The sequence below is a fragment of the Onychostoma macrolepis genome, chromosome 01 (assembly GCF_012432095.1).
Source record: "Onychostoma macrolepis isolate SWU-2019 chromosome 01, ASM1243209v1, whole genome shotgun sequence".
NCBI classification, from domain to species: domain Eukaryota; kingdom Metazoa; phylum Chordata; class Actinopteri; order Cypriniformes; family Cyprinidae; genus Onychostoma; species Onychostoma macrolepis.
In genome coordinates, this window is record NC_081155.1 from 14,948,650 (window position 1) to 14,968,528 (window position 19,879).

Here is a 19,879-nt window from a genome sequence, read left to right on the forward strand (position 1 = left end):
TCATATCAGCAAGAATTCACAGCACATACAGTGCAGTTATCAGAGCTCTGGGGCAAACAAATGGAAACTGCTAATGAGGGCCTCAATTTTCAGTTCAACTTTGCAGTCGGTCAACCTAGCATCTGGCTGGATTTTCCTCTGTAAGGCAATTACTTGTTTCATACATGTTTGCAACTACTAGCAGTTCTGTAATGGTGACCGGAGGGGCCATTGCTTTTAGGCTGTTTTTTGTTTTTTGTTTTTTTGAGCTCTGTATTTTTATAAAATTATATGCTTGTGTGTACTCATATAAGAAAAGGTACAAAGGCTGTCACTGGGGCAATACCTTTTTTAAAATGTACACTTTTGCACCATATTTATCTCTAAAGAGTGCAAAGTAGTAACTTAAAGGTACATATTAGTACCTATATTGTACATTTTAGTACCTACAGTAAATGGTTCAATTTAGTACCCTTTTGAAAAGGTACTGCCACAGTGAGAGCTTTTGTACCTTTTTTCTGAGAGTGTAGTCTAATTTATGGAAGTATTTTATTAATAAGCACAACAGACATAATGGTAAAGTGATTACACATTAGCAAGAAGATTAACAGGATGGAATCAAACAGGATGGAAATAAAGGGTTAAAATTAGATTTTGCATTAGTTGACAAGTTCCTTAAAGTTTATTTAGTTTTTTAAGCTGTATTTTGAAGATTTATATTATCAGTTTCCAGTTTATATAATTTTATCAAACAGGATAAAATGCTTTAAAATAGGGCTGTCAAATCGATTAATTGTGGGTAATCGCTTCCAAAATAAATGTTTGTGTTTACATAATATGTATGTGTACTGTGTATATTTATATTTATATATAATACACACACATGTGTGTTATATATATATATATATATATATATATTATACATACATATATTAACATATGTAACCGTATATGTATATGTTTTTTTTTTGCATGGGATTAATCTTAATTGATTTGACAGCCCTACTTTAAAATGAGACAAACTAACTAATATCATAAAATATAAATGAATTTATCAAATTGCTAATACTCACTGATGTGTATGCTGCTGTTTTCCCTCTAAAATAATGTCTAAAATGATAGACAGCGAAGGTCACAGGAAAAACCTACAAATTCATTACCAAATATTCCAAAGAAAACATGTTTGTTTGCTTGTTAAAAATCTAAATATTTTTAATATTGTATGTTTTATATTTTATGCAGTCTTTTAATATATAATATCAGAGAATATCAAATATAATTTATACATTCTATGTCTATTCCAGATATTTGACGAAGAGTACAGTGTGCTGTATCTGGATCAAGGCGGAGCTTTAGTGGCAATTAGACACACCCCTCTTCCCATCAGGCACCTCTGGTAATCCTACACCAAAAACATTACTAATATTCTATGCGTATGTTCGTAAAAGATGAGTCAATGCAATCGCACCGAGCTGACTCACATAATCACGGGGAGTGTGAACATTCTCATTAAACCCAGTAGACTGTGTAATACTTTTGTCTAGTAATCTAGATTAAATGTCGGAAAGGTGCAGTAAAGTCCTGTTTGAATTATTTGTCAGCTGTGTGTGGAAATGCAATCTTTTTCTACACTATATTGTAGTTTCAGCTGTGTGCTGCTGGTTTCTATGCAGGTTGAGTTTTGATGAGGGGAGGGTGTGGAACAAATACAGTTTCACTTCATCGCCCCTGTTCGTGGATGGGGTCTTGGGTGAACCGGGCGAGGAAACACTTATAATGACGTAAGTATGATGAATATTCAATAGTAATACATTTTGATTGTTCTGGAATTGGAAAATAGTGCTTGATGAAATACGGTTTATGTGATGAACACTGTAAACCCTGAATGTCCTCAAAGAATTGGAGTAAATTCGAAGTAATTAACTCAATGTTGGCATTGTCACTTTTTCCTTAACTGACATGATTTGTTCTGCTACTGTATGGAAGCCTGTTTCTGCCACTGAATAAAAACTAAATACATTTATCTTGCAGTTCTGACTTTTTTCACAATTGCGAGGAAAAAAATAAATATATTATCTTAGAATTGCAAGTTTATATCAAGTTTATAACAATTTTGACTTAATAACTTGCAGTTGTGTGTTATAAAGTCAGAACTGTGAAATATAAACTAACAATTCTGAGAAAAAAAGTCACAATTGCGATATAAACTCACAATTCCGAGAAAAAAAGTCATAATTGTGAGACACAAACTCTCAATTGTGAGAAATAAAGTCATAATTGCGAGATAAACTCTCAGAATTGCTAGTTTATATCTTGCAATTCTGACTTTATAACCCACAATTGTGAGTTTATATCACACATTTCTGGGAAAATAAATAAATAAAAAGTCAGAATTGCATTTGCATGTCTCACAATTCTGACTTTATAACCAAAAATTGCAAGTTTATATCACGCAATTCTCAGAAAAAAAGTCAGAATTGTGAGAGAAAAAGTCGCAATTACCTTTTTTTTTTTTATTAGGTGGCAGAAATGGGCTTCCATAGTTATTGCCCTCTGAAGAAGGACTGAACAGCTAGACATGCATAAAAATATTAGTACCATTTTTGCTTCAGATTTGCTGGGTGCAAATCCATGACACGAATCTCCCGTTCCACCACATCCCAAATGTGCTCTATTGGATTGAGATCTGGAGGTCATTTGAATGTAGTGAACTCACTGTCATGTTCAAGAAACCAATTTGAGATAATTTGAGATTTGTGGCATGGCATGTTATCCTGCTGGAAGCAGTCATCACAAGATCACACAATGTAGTCATAAAGGGATAGACATGGTCAGGAACAATGCTGGCGTTTAAACAATGCTCAATCGGTACTGAGGGGCCCAAAGTGTGCCAAGGAAATAATCCTCACACCATTACACCACCAGCAGCAGCCTGAACGTTAAGGATGGATCCATGCTTTCATGTTGTTTACGCCAAATTCTGACCCTACCATCCGAATGTCGCAGCAGAAATTGAGACTCATCAGACCAGGCAATCTTTTTACAATCCTCTGTTGGTGAGCTTCTGTGAATTATAGCCTGTTTCCTGTTCTTAGCTGACAGGAGTGGAACCCGGTGTGGTTTTCTGCTGCTGTAGCTCATCTGCTTCAAGGTTTGATGTGTTGTGCATTCAGAGATGCCCTTCTGCATACCTCAGTTGTAACACGTGGTTCTTTGAGATACTGTTTCTTTTCTATAAGCTCAAACCAGTCTGGCCATCTCCTCTGACATCAACAAGGCACTTTCACCCACAGAACTGCTGCTCACTAGATTTTTTTTTTTTTTTTACCCTGACCATTCTCTGTGAACCCTAGAGATGGTTGAGCATTAAAATCCCAGTAGATCAGAAGCTTCTGAAAGACCAGTCCATCTAGCAACCATGCCACTTTCAAAGTCACTTAAATCAGCTTCCTTTTCCATTCTGCTGCTTGGTTTGAACTTCAGTAGAACATCTTGACCATGTCTACATGCCTAAATGCATTGAATTGCTGCCATGTGATTGACTAATTAGATATTTGTAGTAACAAGCAATTGAACAGGTATACCGAATAAAGTGGCTAGTAAGCAGTTACATAAGTTACATACTCAGATTACTTTTTTTTGTGATCAACTTTTTATTTTCTTCAAATCAACAAAACAACATCCATTCAAACAAACAACAGGGAGGGGGGAGCAACAGACACACCACCAAGCATATCACAATCTGAAAGAAAAAAGGGAAGTAAAAAAGAAAACTTTATATGGTTTAAAAAAAAAACTTTATTCTCTTCAAACCTTTATCCAAAATGTTTGAAGAGAAACATTGCCATGCATCGGTGGTACTAGGTTTAGCCTTGTTAATTCGTGCTGTTGTACATTCACAAGTCACTATTTTAAGGAGGCTATGAATCCAAAATGTTTTTGCACACATGTGCAGAGTAAACCAGTTTTGTATTATTGCCTTCTTTGCAGCTGCAAAACCAGCAAACAACATTCTCTTCTTTAATGAGCTTATACAGAAGTTAGAATTGTCATTGAGAAGACATAAACCTGGATTAGACACGTAATCAATTTGTAGTAAAAAGGACAAAACAGAGTTCACGAGAGTTCAGAGTTCATGAGTCCATAGACTGACAACAATTGGACATTCCCAAAACATGTGGAGAAAAGTACCTGCTGATACAGTGTTACAGATATGACAGTTATAGGTCAATTGCAGTTTCATTTTAAACTTGTAAGGCATTGTGTATGCTCTATGGATGACTTTGAAATGGATAAGACGATGAGCCAAGTTTTTAGAAGTTAAGTTTAGATTAGACCACACCCTCTCCCAGTCGACCGAAAAATCAAAACCTGTTAATTCACGATTCCAGATAGATTTAATAGAAAGAGACTTTGCAGTGTGATCATTAAGTTTAGGCAAGGCAAGGCAAGTTTATTTATATAGCACATTTCATACACAGTGGTAATTCAAAGTGCTTTACATAAAAGGAAGTGAAAAAGTCATTAAAAAAAAACTAACAAAAAAAACAAGGAATTAAAAAATAATAGTAAAAACAAGATATAAAAATTGATTTAAAAATAATTTAAAACAGTTAAGAATGATTATACATAGTGCAATCAGTTCGGACGTAGCACAGTGCTCATTTGACAAATGCACAGCTAAACAGTCTGGATTTAAATGTGGCTAATGTTTTAGCACATGTGATCTCATCTGGAAGCTGGTTCCAACTGCGGGCAGCATAATAGCTAAAAGCAGACTCTCCTTGTTTTGTGTGAACCCTTGGTATTTCTGACTGACTCGATCCTAATGATCTGAGTGGTCTGTTAGGTTTATATTCAGTGAGCATATCTGCAATGTATTTAGGTCCTAGGCCATTGAGTGATTTGTAAATGAGTAAAAGTACTTTAAAATCAATCCTAAATGTTACTGGAAGCCAGTGTAAGGACCTGAGGACTGGTGTGATATGCTCAGATTTTCTGGTTCTAGTCAGAATCCTGACAGCAGCGTTCTGGATGAGCTGCAGCTGTCTAATGGTCTTCTTTGGAAGGCCGGTGAGGAAACCATTACAATAATCCACCCTGCTGGTGATAAAGGCATGAACAAGTTTCTCCATGTCTTGACACGACACAAAACGTCTAATTCTTGCAATGTTTTTGAGATGATAGTATGCTGATTTAGTTACTGCTTTGACATGACTACTAAAACGAAGGTCTGTCTCCAGAATCACCCCAAGATTTTTGATTTGATTTTTAGTTGTTTGACCCCTAGAGTCAAGGTATGCATTCACCTTGAGAACTTCATCTTTGTTTCCAAATGCAATGACTTCAGTTTTCTCTTTATTTAACTGAAGAAAGTTCTGGCACATCCAACAGTTTATTTCATCAATGCATTGTTTACTATATATTAAAGAAACAGATGGCCAACCAGAGGGTGGTGAGATCCAATCCCACATAGGATGAGCGGAAATAGGGGATGCCCAGGAAACTCCATAGGCCTTGAGAGCAGAACGTAACTGAAAAAAGACAAAATATGATTATGCTGGTAAACAAAACTTAGTTCTGAATTCTTGAAGAGAGCAGAGTCCTTGGTTATCATACAAGTCACCGCATGTGTTTCTGCCCAGTGTAGACCAAGAGGGCTGGACAAATGGCCGATTTCCACATAAAAAAAAAATAAAGTTGTGCCATAAGGGTGTGTGCTTACAAAATTTGAAATGTCCTCCCATCAGATGTTCCACCCTTTTCCAGATCCTAATAGAATTGGCCACAACCGGGCCAAATTTATATTTATCATTTTTATTTCCTATGCCAGAAAATAAAATATCTTGGAGCCTATGTAGTTTAACCTTGTCAGCTTCGATTATTCTCCATGAAACTTTAGATTGAGGATCAACCCAAATATGAAGAGCCTTAAGTTGGAACGACCAATAATATAATTCAAAATTTGGCACAGCCAATCCTCCTGAAAGTATAGGATGCTGCAATGTGACAAGTTTTATTCTGGGTCGTTTACCATTCCAGATAAACTGGGAAAGTACATAATTGATCTCCTTAAAGTAACCTGGAGGGGGAGAAAGCAGCAGCATAGAAAAAATAAAATTAAAAAAAGGTAACAAATTCATTTTGACGGTGGAGATTTCGCCTTAAAGAGACACTTGAACATTATTCCATCTTTGAGTATCGCTTTTGATCTTGACTAAAATGCTGTTAAAATTGTTTCTGGCAATTTTATGAATGTCTTTATATATTGTAATACCCAAATAGATGAAAGCATCTTTAATAGTAATGAATGAAGGGATAGGAGAGTTAACTTTAACATTGTTGATTGGCATTAAAGCAGATTTGGTCCAGTTTATCTTGTACCCCGATAAACTATTAAAGTGATCAAATTCCTTAATTATACTGGTTATTGATGTATCAGAATGATCTAAATATAAGATAATGTCATCAGCGTACGACGAAATAATATGATTATTGTCATCAATCTTAATCGGTGGAACGTCAGAGTTCCTAATGGCTTGTGCTAGTGGTTCAAGGGATAAACAAAACAATAAAGGGGAAAGTGGACACCCCTGCCTCGTTGATGGTAGCCATTGACTTGGGCACTTACCAGTTAAGACTGATGCCTCAGGTGAGAACTGCCCACATATAGTTCCACTCTAGCCTGTCAAAGGCTTTTTCTGCGTTAAGTGAAAAAACAGCGCAAGGACTCGGAAGATAGTCTGCAAAATTAAGTACATGAAACAGTCACTGCATATTATCGGACGCTGCATATTATCGGCATATTACACCGCATATTACGGACGCTGTATATTATCGGACCCTTAATAAAACCGGTTTGGTCCTCTTTGATTAAGCTATGAATAACAAACAAGCAACACATTACTTTCGATAAAAAGTAACTAAGTAACATGATTACTTATTTTATTTTAGTGAGTAATGCAACATTGTAATGCATTACTTTTAAAAGTATAACTTTCCCCAACACTGCTTTTAAGATTAATATGTCTGTTTTTATGAAACAAAATAAAACAGCAAACGAATATTTAATATATGTATATTCACTTATTCTTTATAATAAAATTATATTGTATAACTAAAATAACTTTTTATAAATGTCTATACCTTATTGTAAACAATTGTAAGTTTGCATTTCATAATTGCAACTTTATATATTGTACTTATGACTTTAAATTTCTACTTTATTTCTCATAATTGTGACTTTATGTTACAGTGTGATCTCTGTCACAATTACATGTTTTACTTTCATATGAATAAATGGAAATTGTGAAAAATATGTAGGAATAAAATGCTCAGTGCTTTGCTTGATTTGCTTGGTGATAAAAAAATAAAGCAATTAATGATAAAGCAAGTGATTTATTTTTAGACCTTCCGGTAATGACTCACCTATTTGAAAAGGCAAATCATTAAAACCATCATGCCAGTTCTGATTCTACATCATCCTGAATCCAGCACAACCTAAAATTATTCTGAGAAGTATTTCATGAGGTTTTCCTTTGTAGGATATTCCTAGATACTTTCTGCTGCCTTTCTGACAGGCCCTAAAAGTGTCACACTGTTCTTGAGTGTCAGACTTTCTCAATGTGAGTTTCAGACTTTTTGTTGACAGTTTGACGCTGGTTTCCACTGATGTGGTTTGACTTGGATAACATTGCTAAGCATTTCCTCTTCCTGTCCGCTCTACATCTTTCTAATCATTAGAGTCACCGTGCTCTCGATATGCCACTGCTCGCCAGACATACAGCGGCTGATGTTGTGCCTTTGTTTGCAGGATCTTCGGTCATGTCAGTCACCGCTCAGAATGGCAGCTGGTAAAGATAGACTTCAGGTCTATCTTTAACAGAAGATGCATCGAGTCTGACTATGTGCCATGGGATTTACATGACCAGGTGAGAAATTATTTTAGTATTTGGTTCCCCAGCCTGAATATTTGCCTAAATTCTTGTTTCACAAACTGTTGTATATTGTTCTCTTCAAGGAGGAAAGAAAATGTGGAATTCAAATAAAACAAACAAATAAATAAATAAATAAATAAAAGATGAATATATGATATAACAAATATAAAAACATCAATTTTTCACAAACTTTGCAGTATTACTGTAATAAATTAAAATGTATTCATGTTTTGTTTTTTGTTTTTTTGTTTTTTTCCAATATTTATTTTTAAATAACATAATATTCCATTAAATTAGACATATAATCATAGAATTGGTGTTATTTAGCTTCACTGAGATCCTATTATAATTTGTATTAATATTTTGAATTAGTTTGTTTTTTGTATGTGTTTTTGTCAGTTTTATTTTATTTTATTTGTTTAATGTCTATTCAGTTTTTATTATTATTATTTTTTTAAGTTAATGTTAACTAAATTAAAATGAAATAATATTGCCTTGACAGCTAAAACATTTTTAAAACTTTTTTGTTGTTGTTATTTGAATTTGTAAAATAATATTGTTTCAGTTATTTCTTTATTTATTTTTTACTTTTATTTTATTTTATTTGAAATATATGTGTACACACACACACATGTATACACACACACACACACACACACACAATTGTTTTTAGATAGAATAAAAGTGTTTGATAGAATAAAAATTTTTTTTTTTTAAAAATCAATATGACCCAATTAATAGAAAGGTCAAAAAACTAGTTTTCATATTGAAATTATATAATCTTTAGTCTTAAATTTGCAAACTGTAATCTGTGTCTCTGTCACCAACAACAAACAGGTTTTTAGCTTTGATTAAAAAATTGCTAAAAATTCCCTCTTGCTCCGTTGTGACAATCACGCGGCCTCTGTAAACCAATCTCCCCATATTAATGTCATTAATGTCCCAAACTCAGCTTCTATACTGCATCTCAAGCCTTAAAATTAAGAGAGGCCAATAAAGTCTTGATCAGATACCTTTCTGCTTTGTTTGGTCTTTCAAGCATAATAAACTCTCCACTGAGGCCTGTTGTTTTCAACCTGGTCTCATAAAAATACGTACCTCTGCGCACTTTTTGTGCGACACCGTTTTACGTACCTTGCTGCATGTTTCGCCGCAGTTTCAAATAGAAATGTCCACTTAGTGGTGCTAAAACACAAGTTCAATATGTGAACCGTGGCACATTTTTATTACGTAGATATTGGTACGTATTGCTGTTTTTTTATTGCGTTGCTTCAGATACGTATTGCACCGGTTCAGAATTCAAATATCTGTCGCTAATGGTTAATGCTCTATCGTGTTGGAAATATGCCCTACACCAAATCCAGCCCTAAACCTACCCGATAGTGTTAACAAATGCAAAATTGATATAAAAATGTATTAGCTGATGCAACTTTGCCATTTTAACTTCCTTTTACGCAGATTTTAACTGCTTTGTCGAACCGTAGTTAGACGGGATTCGAACCGGTGCTTCTCGTCTCTTAAGTCCATCTCCGTACTCTGTGAACCACCGAACAAACTTATCATCTATGAAAACCCATAGATATGAAGCTGGATGTGTGCGATGCTAACGTTCAAAAGCATCAGTTTTCAAATCTCCCAGCATATTAATATTGTCATACAATATATGGCATAATATAAGTCATAGCATGACATTCTTCAAGTAATTGTGCGAAAATTACGCTTTATTAATCGCAACTCTGTAAATTTGTGTGAAAGTGTTCATTTATTTTGGAAACTGCAGTGATATGTACTTATTGGTACGTATTTCATGTCACGCTAAAAAGTGCACCCAGGTACGTAAATGCCATGAGACCAGGTAGGTTGTTTTAGATTGCACTAAAGAGTGTGCCACATTAGCTTCCTGTTGTTTGAAACTTACAAGATTTCTTTCTAACAGGCCCTGACATGTTTTCCCAGGGTCCGCTGCCGAGACTATATTTGAACAGAATAATATATATCCCAGAAGTCAAGCCAGAAGCCAAATGTCCTCTCACTGGAGGATAATAGATGTACGTTTATTAGTTGTAAGGACATGGCAGTAGACTGTCCTACTTTAATCTGAAGCCTCGTGGTACTTTCTATTTTTGTGACAAACTCTGAGAAGCTGAAGTGGACTTGAAGACAACAGAAGTCGACAGAAGACAGAACGGTGTCAAAGTTTGGATGGTTAAAACCTTTTGGGCTGCATACTACAGTACTATGCTGATGAGATCAAGCCATTTGGTTTCTGTCTGAACGGTCCTATGCTGTAGGGTTTTATTGCTCCGCTCTGCACTGGTTAGTCTGATAAATATGAAATCCAAAAAAGAGGACATGACCAGCAATGGACCGCAGCTGTAAAACTTTTTTTCCCCCCATTCAACTAGCACAAATCTGAATAAAACTGCAGTATTTGGAGCACTAATTTAAAGGAAGCATGTTAACAAAAGACTAGGCAAAAAAAAAAAAAAAAAAATTGTTATTGTGAGATACATGAAATGTGAGTGAGAGGCCTAGAAGCCTGAAATCTTTAACAAAATGAACCCCACAGAGTTCGGATGTGAGATATGAAATATGGAACAACCAAGTACAATGAGCGGAAACATTTTTTCTCTCTCTCTGTCTTTCCTATTTTCTCTCGTCTTCTTTCCAGTCTCTTATTTTTTCTAAATTCAGAGTGATGCACACATGCTTCATTGTTATGAATTATTCATGCAAGAACTGAAATAAACCTGAATGAGAACACCATATGCCAACTTTATTGTAGAAAATATTTGTGTGTGTGTGTGTGTTTGCATTATGTATATGTTGAAATCCTGCTTATAGGGTGAACGCTGCCTCATGGGAGTCAAAAGAGTCTACCGAAAGCTGAAGCCCATAGCAAGGTGTGTTATGGGTAAAATCTACTCTGTCACAATGATTTCCGAGCCATGTGACTGCACTGAGTCGGACTTTGAGTGGTAAGTAAACAAGCACTTTTCCTCAAAGATTCAAGCTGTATTCTAAAACTACAGACTGATCTTACACTGTGATATGTCAGTATGAAAAACCACAGCAAAATAGTTTTTGTTTTTAATTACCTGATTGATAATGAAATAATTAATACATATAATAGATATATAATTTACCAATCAAAAGTTTGGGGTCGGTAAGATTTTATTTTATTTTTATTTTTTTTAGGAGGATACATTTTAATTCAGCAAAATGTATTTAACTGATCAAAAGTGACAGTAAAGACATTTATAATGTTAGAATTTAATTAAAAATAAATGCAGTTTTTTTGTTTTTTTTTACACATTTACTTTCATTAGATATATATATATATATATATATATATATATATATATAAAAACCCCACAAACTAGAAAGATTTCTGAAGGATCATGTAGCACTGAAGCCTGGAGTAATGGCTGGAATAAATTACATTTAAAATATATATTCAAATAGAAAACACTTATTTTAAATTATATTAATAGTACAGTTTTTAATCTCTGTATATTTGATCAAATAAATGCAGCCTTGGTGAACATAAGAGACTTCTTTAAAAAAATAAAAATAAGAAAAGAAAAATCGGTAACACTTTACAATAAGGTGTCATTTGTTAACATTAGTTAATGTATTAACTAACATGAACAAACAATGATCAATACATTTAGTACACTATTTATTCATCTTTGTTAATGTTAGTTAATAAAATTACAGTTGTTCATTGTTAGTTCACAGTGCATTAACTAATGTTAACAAACGCAACTTGAGATTTTAATGATGCATTAGTAAATGCTGAAATTAACATTAACTAAGCTTAATAAATGCTGTAGAAGTATTGTTCATTCTTAGTTCATGTTAACTAATGTTGTTAACTAATGTTAACTAATGAACCTTATTGTAAAGTGTTACCGAAAAATCGACCCCAAGCTTTTAGTGCATGTCATCTGTTGTCTCAAAAGATGTTTTTGAAGAAATACCTGTGACAAAGCTGATACCTAAATGAAAACTCCATTACGTCTTGAAATTTTCCGGATTGGAGTCGTGGCTAGTCCTCACCAGATCAGCATTTTCAGAAGAGTTGCAGTCATTTTCTTAAAGAAGATCTTTGCTAAGTGGAAACTAGTCAAGCTGTGTGAAGACAGCTAAATGGAGACAGACATGTGTTACTTCTTAAAAATCACAGTTCCTCAAGAGTACTGTTGTCTCCGTCTGTCACCACCCTATCTTGTGTAGTATTTCACGCCCCACGCTTTGTGGCTTAAACCCTCCATTTGTATTCCTAACAGTCTTTTCTCGTCATGTAAATGTGGCCTCTCTCCTCATTTCCCCCTGAATTATCAAAGTTATTAATGCCACTGTTCTGGAAAGTTCCAAATTTGCAGGCCCCTCGAGGCCGTATGGAACAAAGTGTGAGAGTTGTTAATCAGGGAGTGAAACACTGTGCGTTTACCAACACAAGCTGGCTACATCTGTGTAGCTTGTCATGGTAATTAGTGTCATTTGTTTTCTTGATTGGGGTGTTGAGTTGCATTGTAGGACAAACAACTTTGGCTTCTGTTGTCTGACAGTTAGGTCTAAAAACAAATGAATTAATATAAAAGTGGATGCTGAAAGTATTTTTATGCTGAAAAAGATTTTCATGCATTTGAATACAAAGATATGTCTTTCCCTGGATAATTTGTAGAATGTTAACAATTCAATTAACAAAACCTCCGCACACCTGACGGCAATAAATAGGTGCGTCGGAAACAAAGACCAGGCAGGTCAAAAACTAAAAAAAAATAAAGAAACAAATCCCGCACACTATTTATGCAAAAAATATCTATATCAAAATATTTATTAACAACGTTTCGGTCGCATGACCTTCATCAGGATTTTTTCAAACAATCACAAAGTGAACCACATTTAAAAACAAAATCATGACCAATCTCTATTGAGATCCATTAATTGGTAACAACCCACCATGGGTACATCATTAACAACATTAACCCATATATATATATATGCACATAAACACATCCTGTACATACATACTAACACACATATCAGGAACAAATTACATTATAACATCACATTGAATAGAGCTTCTATTTTCTCCTAATAGAACTCTTGTGTTCACTAATTCTTTGTTTAAGTTGACGTGATGTTTTTCCAACATAAGCTAAACCACAAGGACAACGAATCAAATAAACAACATGCGTAGACACACAGGTAATAACAGAGTCGATTCTATATTTCTTACCGGTTCTTGGATGACAAAAGAAAGAAGTTTTTGATGTATTATTGCACTGAGCACAATTACCACATCGATAATTACCATTTGGTATCGGGGTAAGTAATCTCGGAGTCGACTCAAGCGTATCTGTATGAAAACGAGCATGTACCAAATAATTTTTTTAATTTTTGGAACGTTTATAGACAATCAAAGGTGGATGTCGAAAAATGGTACCCAACTCCGGGTCAGAGGACAACAAATACCAATATTTCTTAAAAATCGATCTCATTAAATAAGACTTAGTTGAATGTGTTGTAACAAACGTAAAATAATTAATTATTAATATCACTATTAAATGCTTCTTCAATCCATCCCGAAGGGTAACCCCTATCTAGAAACTTATTTTTCATGATTTTCGATTTTTCAATAAAGTCTTCATCAGAATAACAAATCCTTCTCAATCTATAAAATTGGCTCTTAGGAAGTCCCTTTTTTAAGGAAGTCGGATGGAAACTAGTTGCGAGTAACAAAGTATTACGATCCGTGTCCTTGGTGTACAAAGTCGTTATCAACTTATCATCATTTCTAAAAAATGTACTCTCAACGAGTCACACTCCAAAGTAAATTCCAAATCTTCCTCAAAGTTATTAAGAATCGAGACAAACTCTTCAACTTCATTTTTATCTCCCAAAAAATACAAAATATATCATCAATATACCTATACCATTTAACAATACGTGAACAAAAAGGATTTTTTTGAGCATCAAATACATAACAATGTTCAAAATATCCCATAAACAAATTAGCATAATTGGGGGCAAAAATCGAGCCCATAGCTGTACCGCTAATCTGAAAAAAAAATCCTTATCAAAGTTGAAATAATTATACTTCAAGACATACGAAGCCATCTCAATCAAGAATAATATCACCACGTGACAAAAAATAATGTCTGAGGGCACTAAGTCCTTTCTCATGTGAGATGTTAGTATAGAGGCTTGTTATGTCTAAAGTTAATAATAAAGAAGTTTCAGGTAAATCATTTAATTCAGAAATCTTATTAATAAAGTCAGACGAATCCCTAATATATGATGGTAACAACTGAATAAAAGGTTTAATAAAAAAAAAAAAAAAACATATTGTGATAAGGGAGATAAAAGAGAATTAGTCTGTGCCACAATGGGACGTCCTGGAGGATCAATTAATCTTTTGTGGATCTTGGGAAGAGTATAAAAAACAGGCTTAATCGGATGTTGACAGTATAAAAAGTCAAATTCAGACTGTGATATCCAACCTTGTATTTTAGCATTCCTTAAAAAAGCTAATATCTCAGACTGATATATACCGTATTGTCCCGAATATAAGACGACCCTGATTATAAGACGACCCCCCTTTTTCCAGATGTACCTGTTGGAAAAAGGCTTTTTGAAAACCAAATCTTGTTTTTTTTTTTTTTTTCCTCTCTCTGTAAAACACATTTATTCTTAAATTATTTTCATATTGCATATTTTTCCAATTCTAATTTTGGTTTTGAAAGTATGGTAAATACTGGTAAAATGTACCAACAATGACATTGGAAAATTTTGATATAGCCTACCATTGAAATAACAGGTAGCCCATCTGAATTATATAACAATTAGGCTATCCAACTCATAGTAGCCTACCAAAATGTTATTATCAGTAGACGTGAAATCTTATTGTAGTCTTCAAATCTGGGTACTGTCTTATGTTTTAAAATCACTTACAGAGGAAGTTTGTTCCCATCAGGCTAACATGACAGTCACGATCATGCTGCTGTAAGCTTTTCTTTTTCATTTGTTTTCATTCGCGATCTTTACAACACACATTACATTACATATTTCATGGCACACTCGTTTTATGCGTTTTTGGCGCCACCTATTGTTGTGGGTGTATTACTGACATGTCAAAGTCTAGACCCTGAATATAAGACGAACGCGTTTTTTCAGATGTATTTCCAAGAAAAAAACATCGTCTTATATTCGGGTCAATACGGTACTAGTAGGATCATTAGACAGTTTCACATAGAATTTTGTATTTTGTAGTTGCGAAAGAATTTCATGTTGATATTTGGACTTATCCTGAACTACAATGGCTCCTCCTTTAGCCGCTGATTTTATAATAATATTTGGATCATTATTCAATTCAGTCAAAGCTTTTTTCTCATTCAATGAAAGATTATGAGATAATTGATTCATAGAAACACACCTTTTCATCACATCTTGTTCAACCAAACGGCAAAAAGTGTGAATAGTATGATTAGAAACATTTGGACAAAAAGTACTTTTAGCTCTAAAAGGCGTACTCAAAGAAGAGGAAACAGAAGTTGATTTAGAGAAAAAATATCGTAATTTTCTGTCTAAAACACTTAAATAGATCCACTTTTAGACCAAAAGAATTTATACCACTAGTTGGAACAAATGATAAACCTTTTGACAAAACGAGTCCACGGTCGTAGATTTCTTTGAGGCCCTTGTACCTCTCCGACATTTCTTCTTTTTTGTGGTCTCCGCAAGGGAGCTCATCTGTCCAAAAAAGAGGGCAAGGTATGTGCACTAGAGTCACTATCCATAGTGAACTCACTCTCCGTAGAATCACTCCGTCCAGTGCCTCTCGTACGACTCCGAAACTGTGATGTAACCCCAGATGATCCCCGAGCTGTAGCACCGTACTCCTCTGTAACACTCTCTCCGTTATTAGAGGTAATAGTTGCTGGTCTACCATCCCAAGGATAAATCTTGTTCCGAAGATAATCCTCCGTATCTCGTTTGTATTTCTTGAACTTGATCTCCTTCAGATTCTCACGGTATTTCTCCGTGGATAATTTGATGGAAGTAGAGATGGAGTCAAAATCAATGGGGGATGTTACCTTAATTTTCTCTTCCAATGAAGCAATTTCTTTATGGATCTCATTAACATCAGCAGATACCTGTTCCACAATCAGTAACATCAGATCCATGGAGCATTTATTAAGAATCTCACTCAATCTCTTCAAAAACGATTTGTTCTGTTTACACAATGTCGGAGCTTTTGAGATTCTCAAACCACGTGGAATTCTCTTGTTCCTCCAATATTCGCTCAATGTAGAGCCATGCATTTCAAGACGTGTTTCTTTATGGTACAATCTCTCAAGTTGCACTCGGTGTTCATCTTGTGACAATTTAAAATCAATGTCCTTTGTAGGAAAGAGAATCTTATCCGCATCTTCTTGTGTAAAAGACAATGTGTTAGCGCAATTATCGGTCATATTGTTAATCTCTTGAAATGAAGTCATGTTCTTTTCTTTGCAAGCATCAGGGTGCGTAGAGCTTAAACAACCCAGTAGACAAACTACCAAGTCCAATAATTCAATTAACAAAACCTCCGCACACCTGACGGCAATAAATAGGTGCGTCGGAAACAAAGACCAGCCAGGTCAAAAACTAAAAAATAAAGAAACAAATCCCGCACACTATTTATGCAAAAAATATCTATATCAAAATATTTATTAACAACGTTTCAGTCGCATGACCTTCATCAGGAATGTTTCAAACAATCACAAAGTGAACCACATTTAAAAACAAAATCATGACCAATCTCTATTGAGATCCATTAATTGGTAACAACCCACCATGGGTACATCATTAACAACATTAACCCATTATTGCGATATTGAATTGTTTTTACAGCAACGTGAGCTGTTTTGGATTTTTACTCTTCAGACATTATCACCTAATGGCATGAACGATGAAGCTCTATTCAATGTGATGTTATAATGTAATTTGTTCCTGATATGTGTGTTAGTATGTATGTACAGGATGTGTTTATGTGCATATATATATATATGGGTTAATGTTGTTAATGATGTACCCATGGTGGGTTGTTACCAATTAATGGATCTCAATAGAGATTGGTCATGATTTTGTTTTTAAATGTGATTGTTTGAAAAATTCCTGATGAAAGTCATGCGACCGAAACGTTGTTAATAAATATTTTTTGCAGAAATAGTGTGCAGGATTTGTTTCTTTATTTTTTAGAATGTTAACATGAAAGAGAGATGCTAGCACTTTAACTGCTGGCTACTATACAACGTTTATAAATTGTTAGAAATTAAAAATTATATGGCTGCATAGAAAATACAAAATCTTTAATGCATGCAATGAACATTATTATTCTAATTAAAATGTCTAGTTAAAGACTTTTCTTGACTTGCCAGTAAGAAAAAAAAAAAAAAAAGATTTAGTCCATTTCAATAAGTATAATGTGGGTGGCACTTGGACTTTTACTCTACCTATTATTCCTGAGAGCTAATATAATTATTTCCATTTAAAGGTGATAATTACTAATGTTAATCATAGCAGGAAGATTGGCATTCTGACTTCAGTATTACGATTTCTTATGCCTTTCTCAATGTAAATATTTTACAGATGACAAATATCAGTGTTTATTCTACCACAAATACACTGTAAATTTACCAAATAATTTTAAAGAAATGGCAAGTACAGTGGGAAAAAAATAAATAAATGATCCCCTGCTGATTTAGTACGTTTGCCCACTGACAAAGAAATGATCAATCTATAATTTTAATGGTAGGTTTATTTGAACAGTGAGACAGAATAACAACAAAAGAATCCATAAAAATGGATTTCAAAAAACGCATAAATTGATTTGCGTTTTAATGAGTGAAATAAGTATTTGACCCCTTTGCAAAACATGACTTAGTACTTGGTGGCAAAACCCTTGTTGGCAATCACAGAGGTCAGATGTTTCTTGTAGTTGGCCACCAGGTTTGCACACATCTCAGGAGGGGTTTTGTCCCACTCCTCTTTGCAGATCCTCTCCAAGTCATTAAGGTTTTAAGGCTGACATTTGGCAACTCGAACCTTCAGCTCCCTCCACAGATTTTCTATGGGATGAAGGTCTGGAGACTGGCTAGGCCACTCCTGGACCTTAATGTGCTTCTTCTTGAGCCACTCCTTTGTTGCCTTGGCCATGTGTTTTGGATCATTGTTATGCTGGAATACCCATCCACGACCCATTTTCAATGCCCTGACTGGCTTCAATGCCCTGGCCCTGGCGGTACATGGCCCCGTCCATCGTCCCTTTGATGTGGTGTAATTGTCCCTTAGCAGAAAAACACCCCCAAAGCATAAATGTTTCCACCTCCATGTTTGACGGTGGGGATGGTGTTCGTGGGGTCATAGGCAGCGTTCCTCCTCCTCGGTGAGTTGAGTTGATGCCAAAGAGCTGGATTTTGGTCTCATCTGACCACAACACTTTCACCCAGTTCTCCTTTGAATCATTGGCAAACTTCAGACGGGCTGTACATGTGCTTTCTTGAGCAGGGGGACCTTGCGGGCGCTGCAGGATTTCAGTCCTTCACGGCGTAGTGTGTAACCAATTGTTTTGTTGGTGAATATGGTCCCAGCTGCCATGAGATCATTGACAAGATCCTCCTGTGTAGTTCTGGGCTGATTCCTCACCGTTCTCATGATCATTGAAACTCCACGAGGTGAGATCTTGCATGGAGCCCCAGACCGAGGAAGATTGACAGTTATTTTGTGTTTCTTCCATTTGCGAATAATCGCACCAACTGTTGTCACCTTCTCATCAAGCTGCTTGGCGATGGTCTTGTAGCCCATTCCAGCCTCGTGTAGGTCTACAATCTTGTCCCTGACATCCTTGGACAGCTCTTTGGTCTTGGCCATGGTGGAGAGTTTGGGATCTGATTGACTGATTGCTTCTGTGGACAGGTGTCTTTTATACAGGTAACAAACTGAGATTTTTTCAGCTCCTTACCTGTATAAAAGACACCTGGGAGCCAGAAACCTTGCTGATTGATAGGGGATCAAATACTTATTTGACTCATTAAAATGCAAATCAGTTTATAACTTTTTTGAAATGCATTTTTCTGGATTATTTATTGTTTTGATCTGTCTCTCACTGTTCAAATAAACCTACCATGGCTTTTAACCATGGAATTAAACATGAAATTTTGAAGCAGAAAAACTTAAATTGTATTCTTTTGTAAAATTAATGTTAATTTACAGCTTTGAGATTTTATTTATTTTGAAAGGTCTTTTTCAAACCAATGGGTGTGATATCTGGGTTGATGACTGTGATGAAGAAGTAAAGAACTCATGGGTGTTTTCACTGTTTTTTTCACAGTGATTATGGCTTTGAGAGAAGGGCTGATGGGAAATGTACTCCAGCATTCTGGTTCCTCCCCTCCTCTATGTCTCGAACCTGTACTACAGAACACACGTTCCTCAACAGCACTGGGTGAGATCTCAATTGACGCATACATCTATCCATTAAAGTGATTATTCAATGTTCCTGTTTAGATAGCTAAGTAAACTGTACAGACTGTGTATATGTTTGTGAGATTTTCAATTAAACATGTTTGCCATCTGCATTCTCAAATGATTTTGATGTATGACTCATTTAAAATGTTGTAGATGATCAGACTAATAAATTTCAATGTTTTCAACTGATCATTTTGTATTGGAGCTTCAAAACTGGTTTATAAACGTGTGTCTTTTGAATGTGTGTTATGTGTCTGTGTGTGTGCAGGTACAGAAAGGTGGTGTATAATAACTGCACCAGAGGGGTGATGGAGCAGTACACGGCTCGTAGGCAGCTGTGCCCTAGCCAGGCCCCTCGCGGCCTCCACTTAGTGACCAGCGAAGGGAAGCTAACGGCTACTCTTGCCAGCAACGTCACCTTCCTCGTCTTCCTGGAAGAGGTA

At 35.2% G+C, this 19,879-nt stretch overlaps 1 protein-coding gene across 4 annotated transcripts in view; it reads left to right on the forward strand.

Moving 5' to 3' along the window:
• Positions 1–19,879, forward strand: part of LOC131544364 (VPS10 domain-containing receptor SorCS1) — a 218,216-nt gene that overhangs the window by 176,937 nt on the left and 21,400 nt on the right. For all 4 annotated transcript variants that reach the window (XR_009272115.1, XR_009272117.1, XM_058782521.1 and 1 more), the window contains exons 13-18: positions 1,284–1,375; positions 1,653–1,760; positions 7,793–7,910; positions 10,761–10,894; positions 19,300–19,413; positions 19,705–19,876. Coding sequence is in view for 2 of the 4 variants with exons in the window: in XM_058782521.1 (XP_058638504.1) it covers positions 1,284–1,375; positions 1,653–1,760; positions 7,793–7,910; positions 10,761–10,894; positions 19,300–19,413; positions 19,705–19,876 (738 nt within the window). In the remaining 2 variants the exon portion in view is untranslated. The remainder of the gene's footprint in view (positions 1–1,283; positions 1,376–1,652; positions 1,761–7,792; positions 7,911–10,760; positions 10,895–19,299; positions 19,414–19,704; positions 19,877–19,879) is intronic.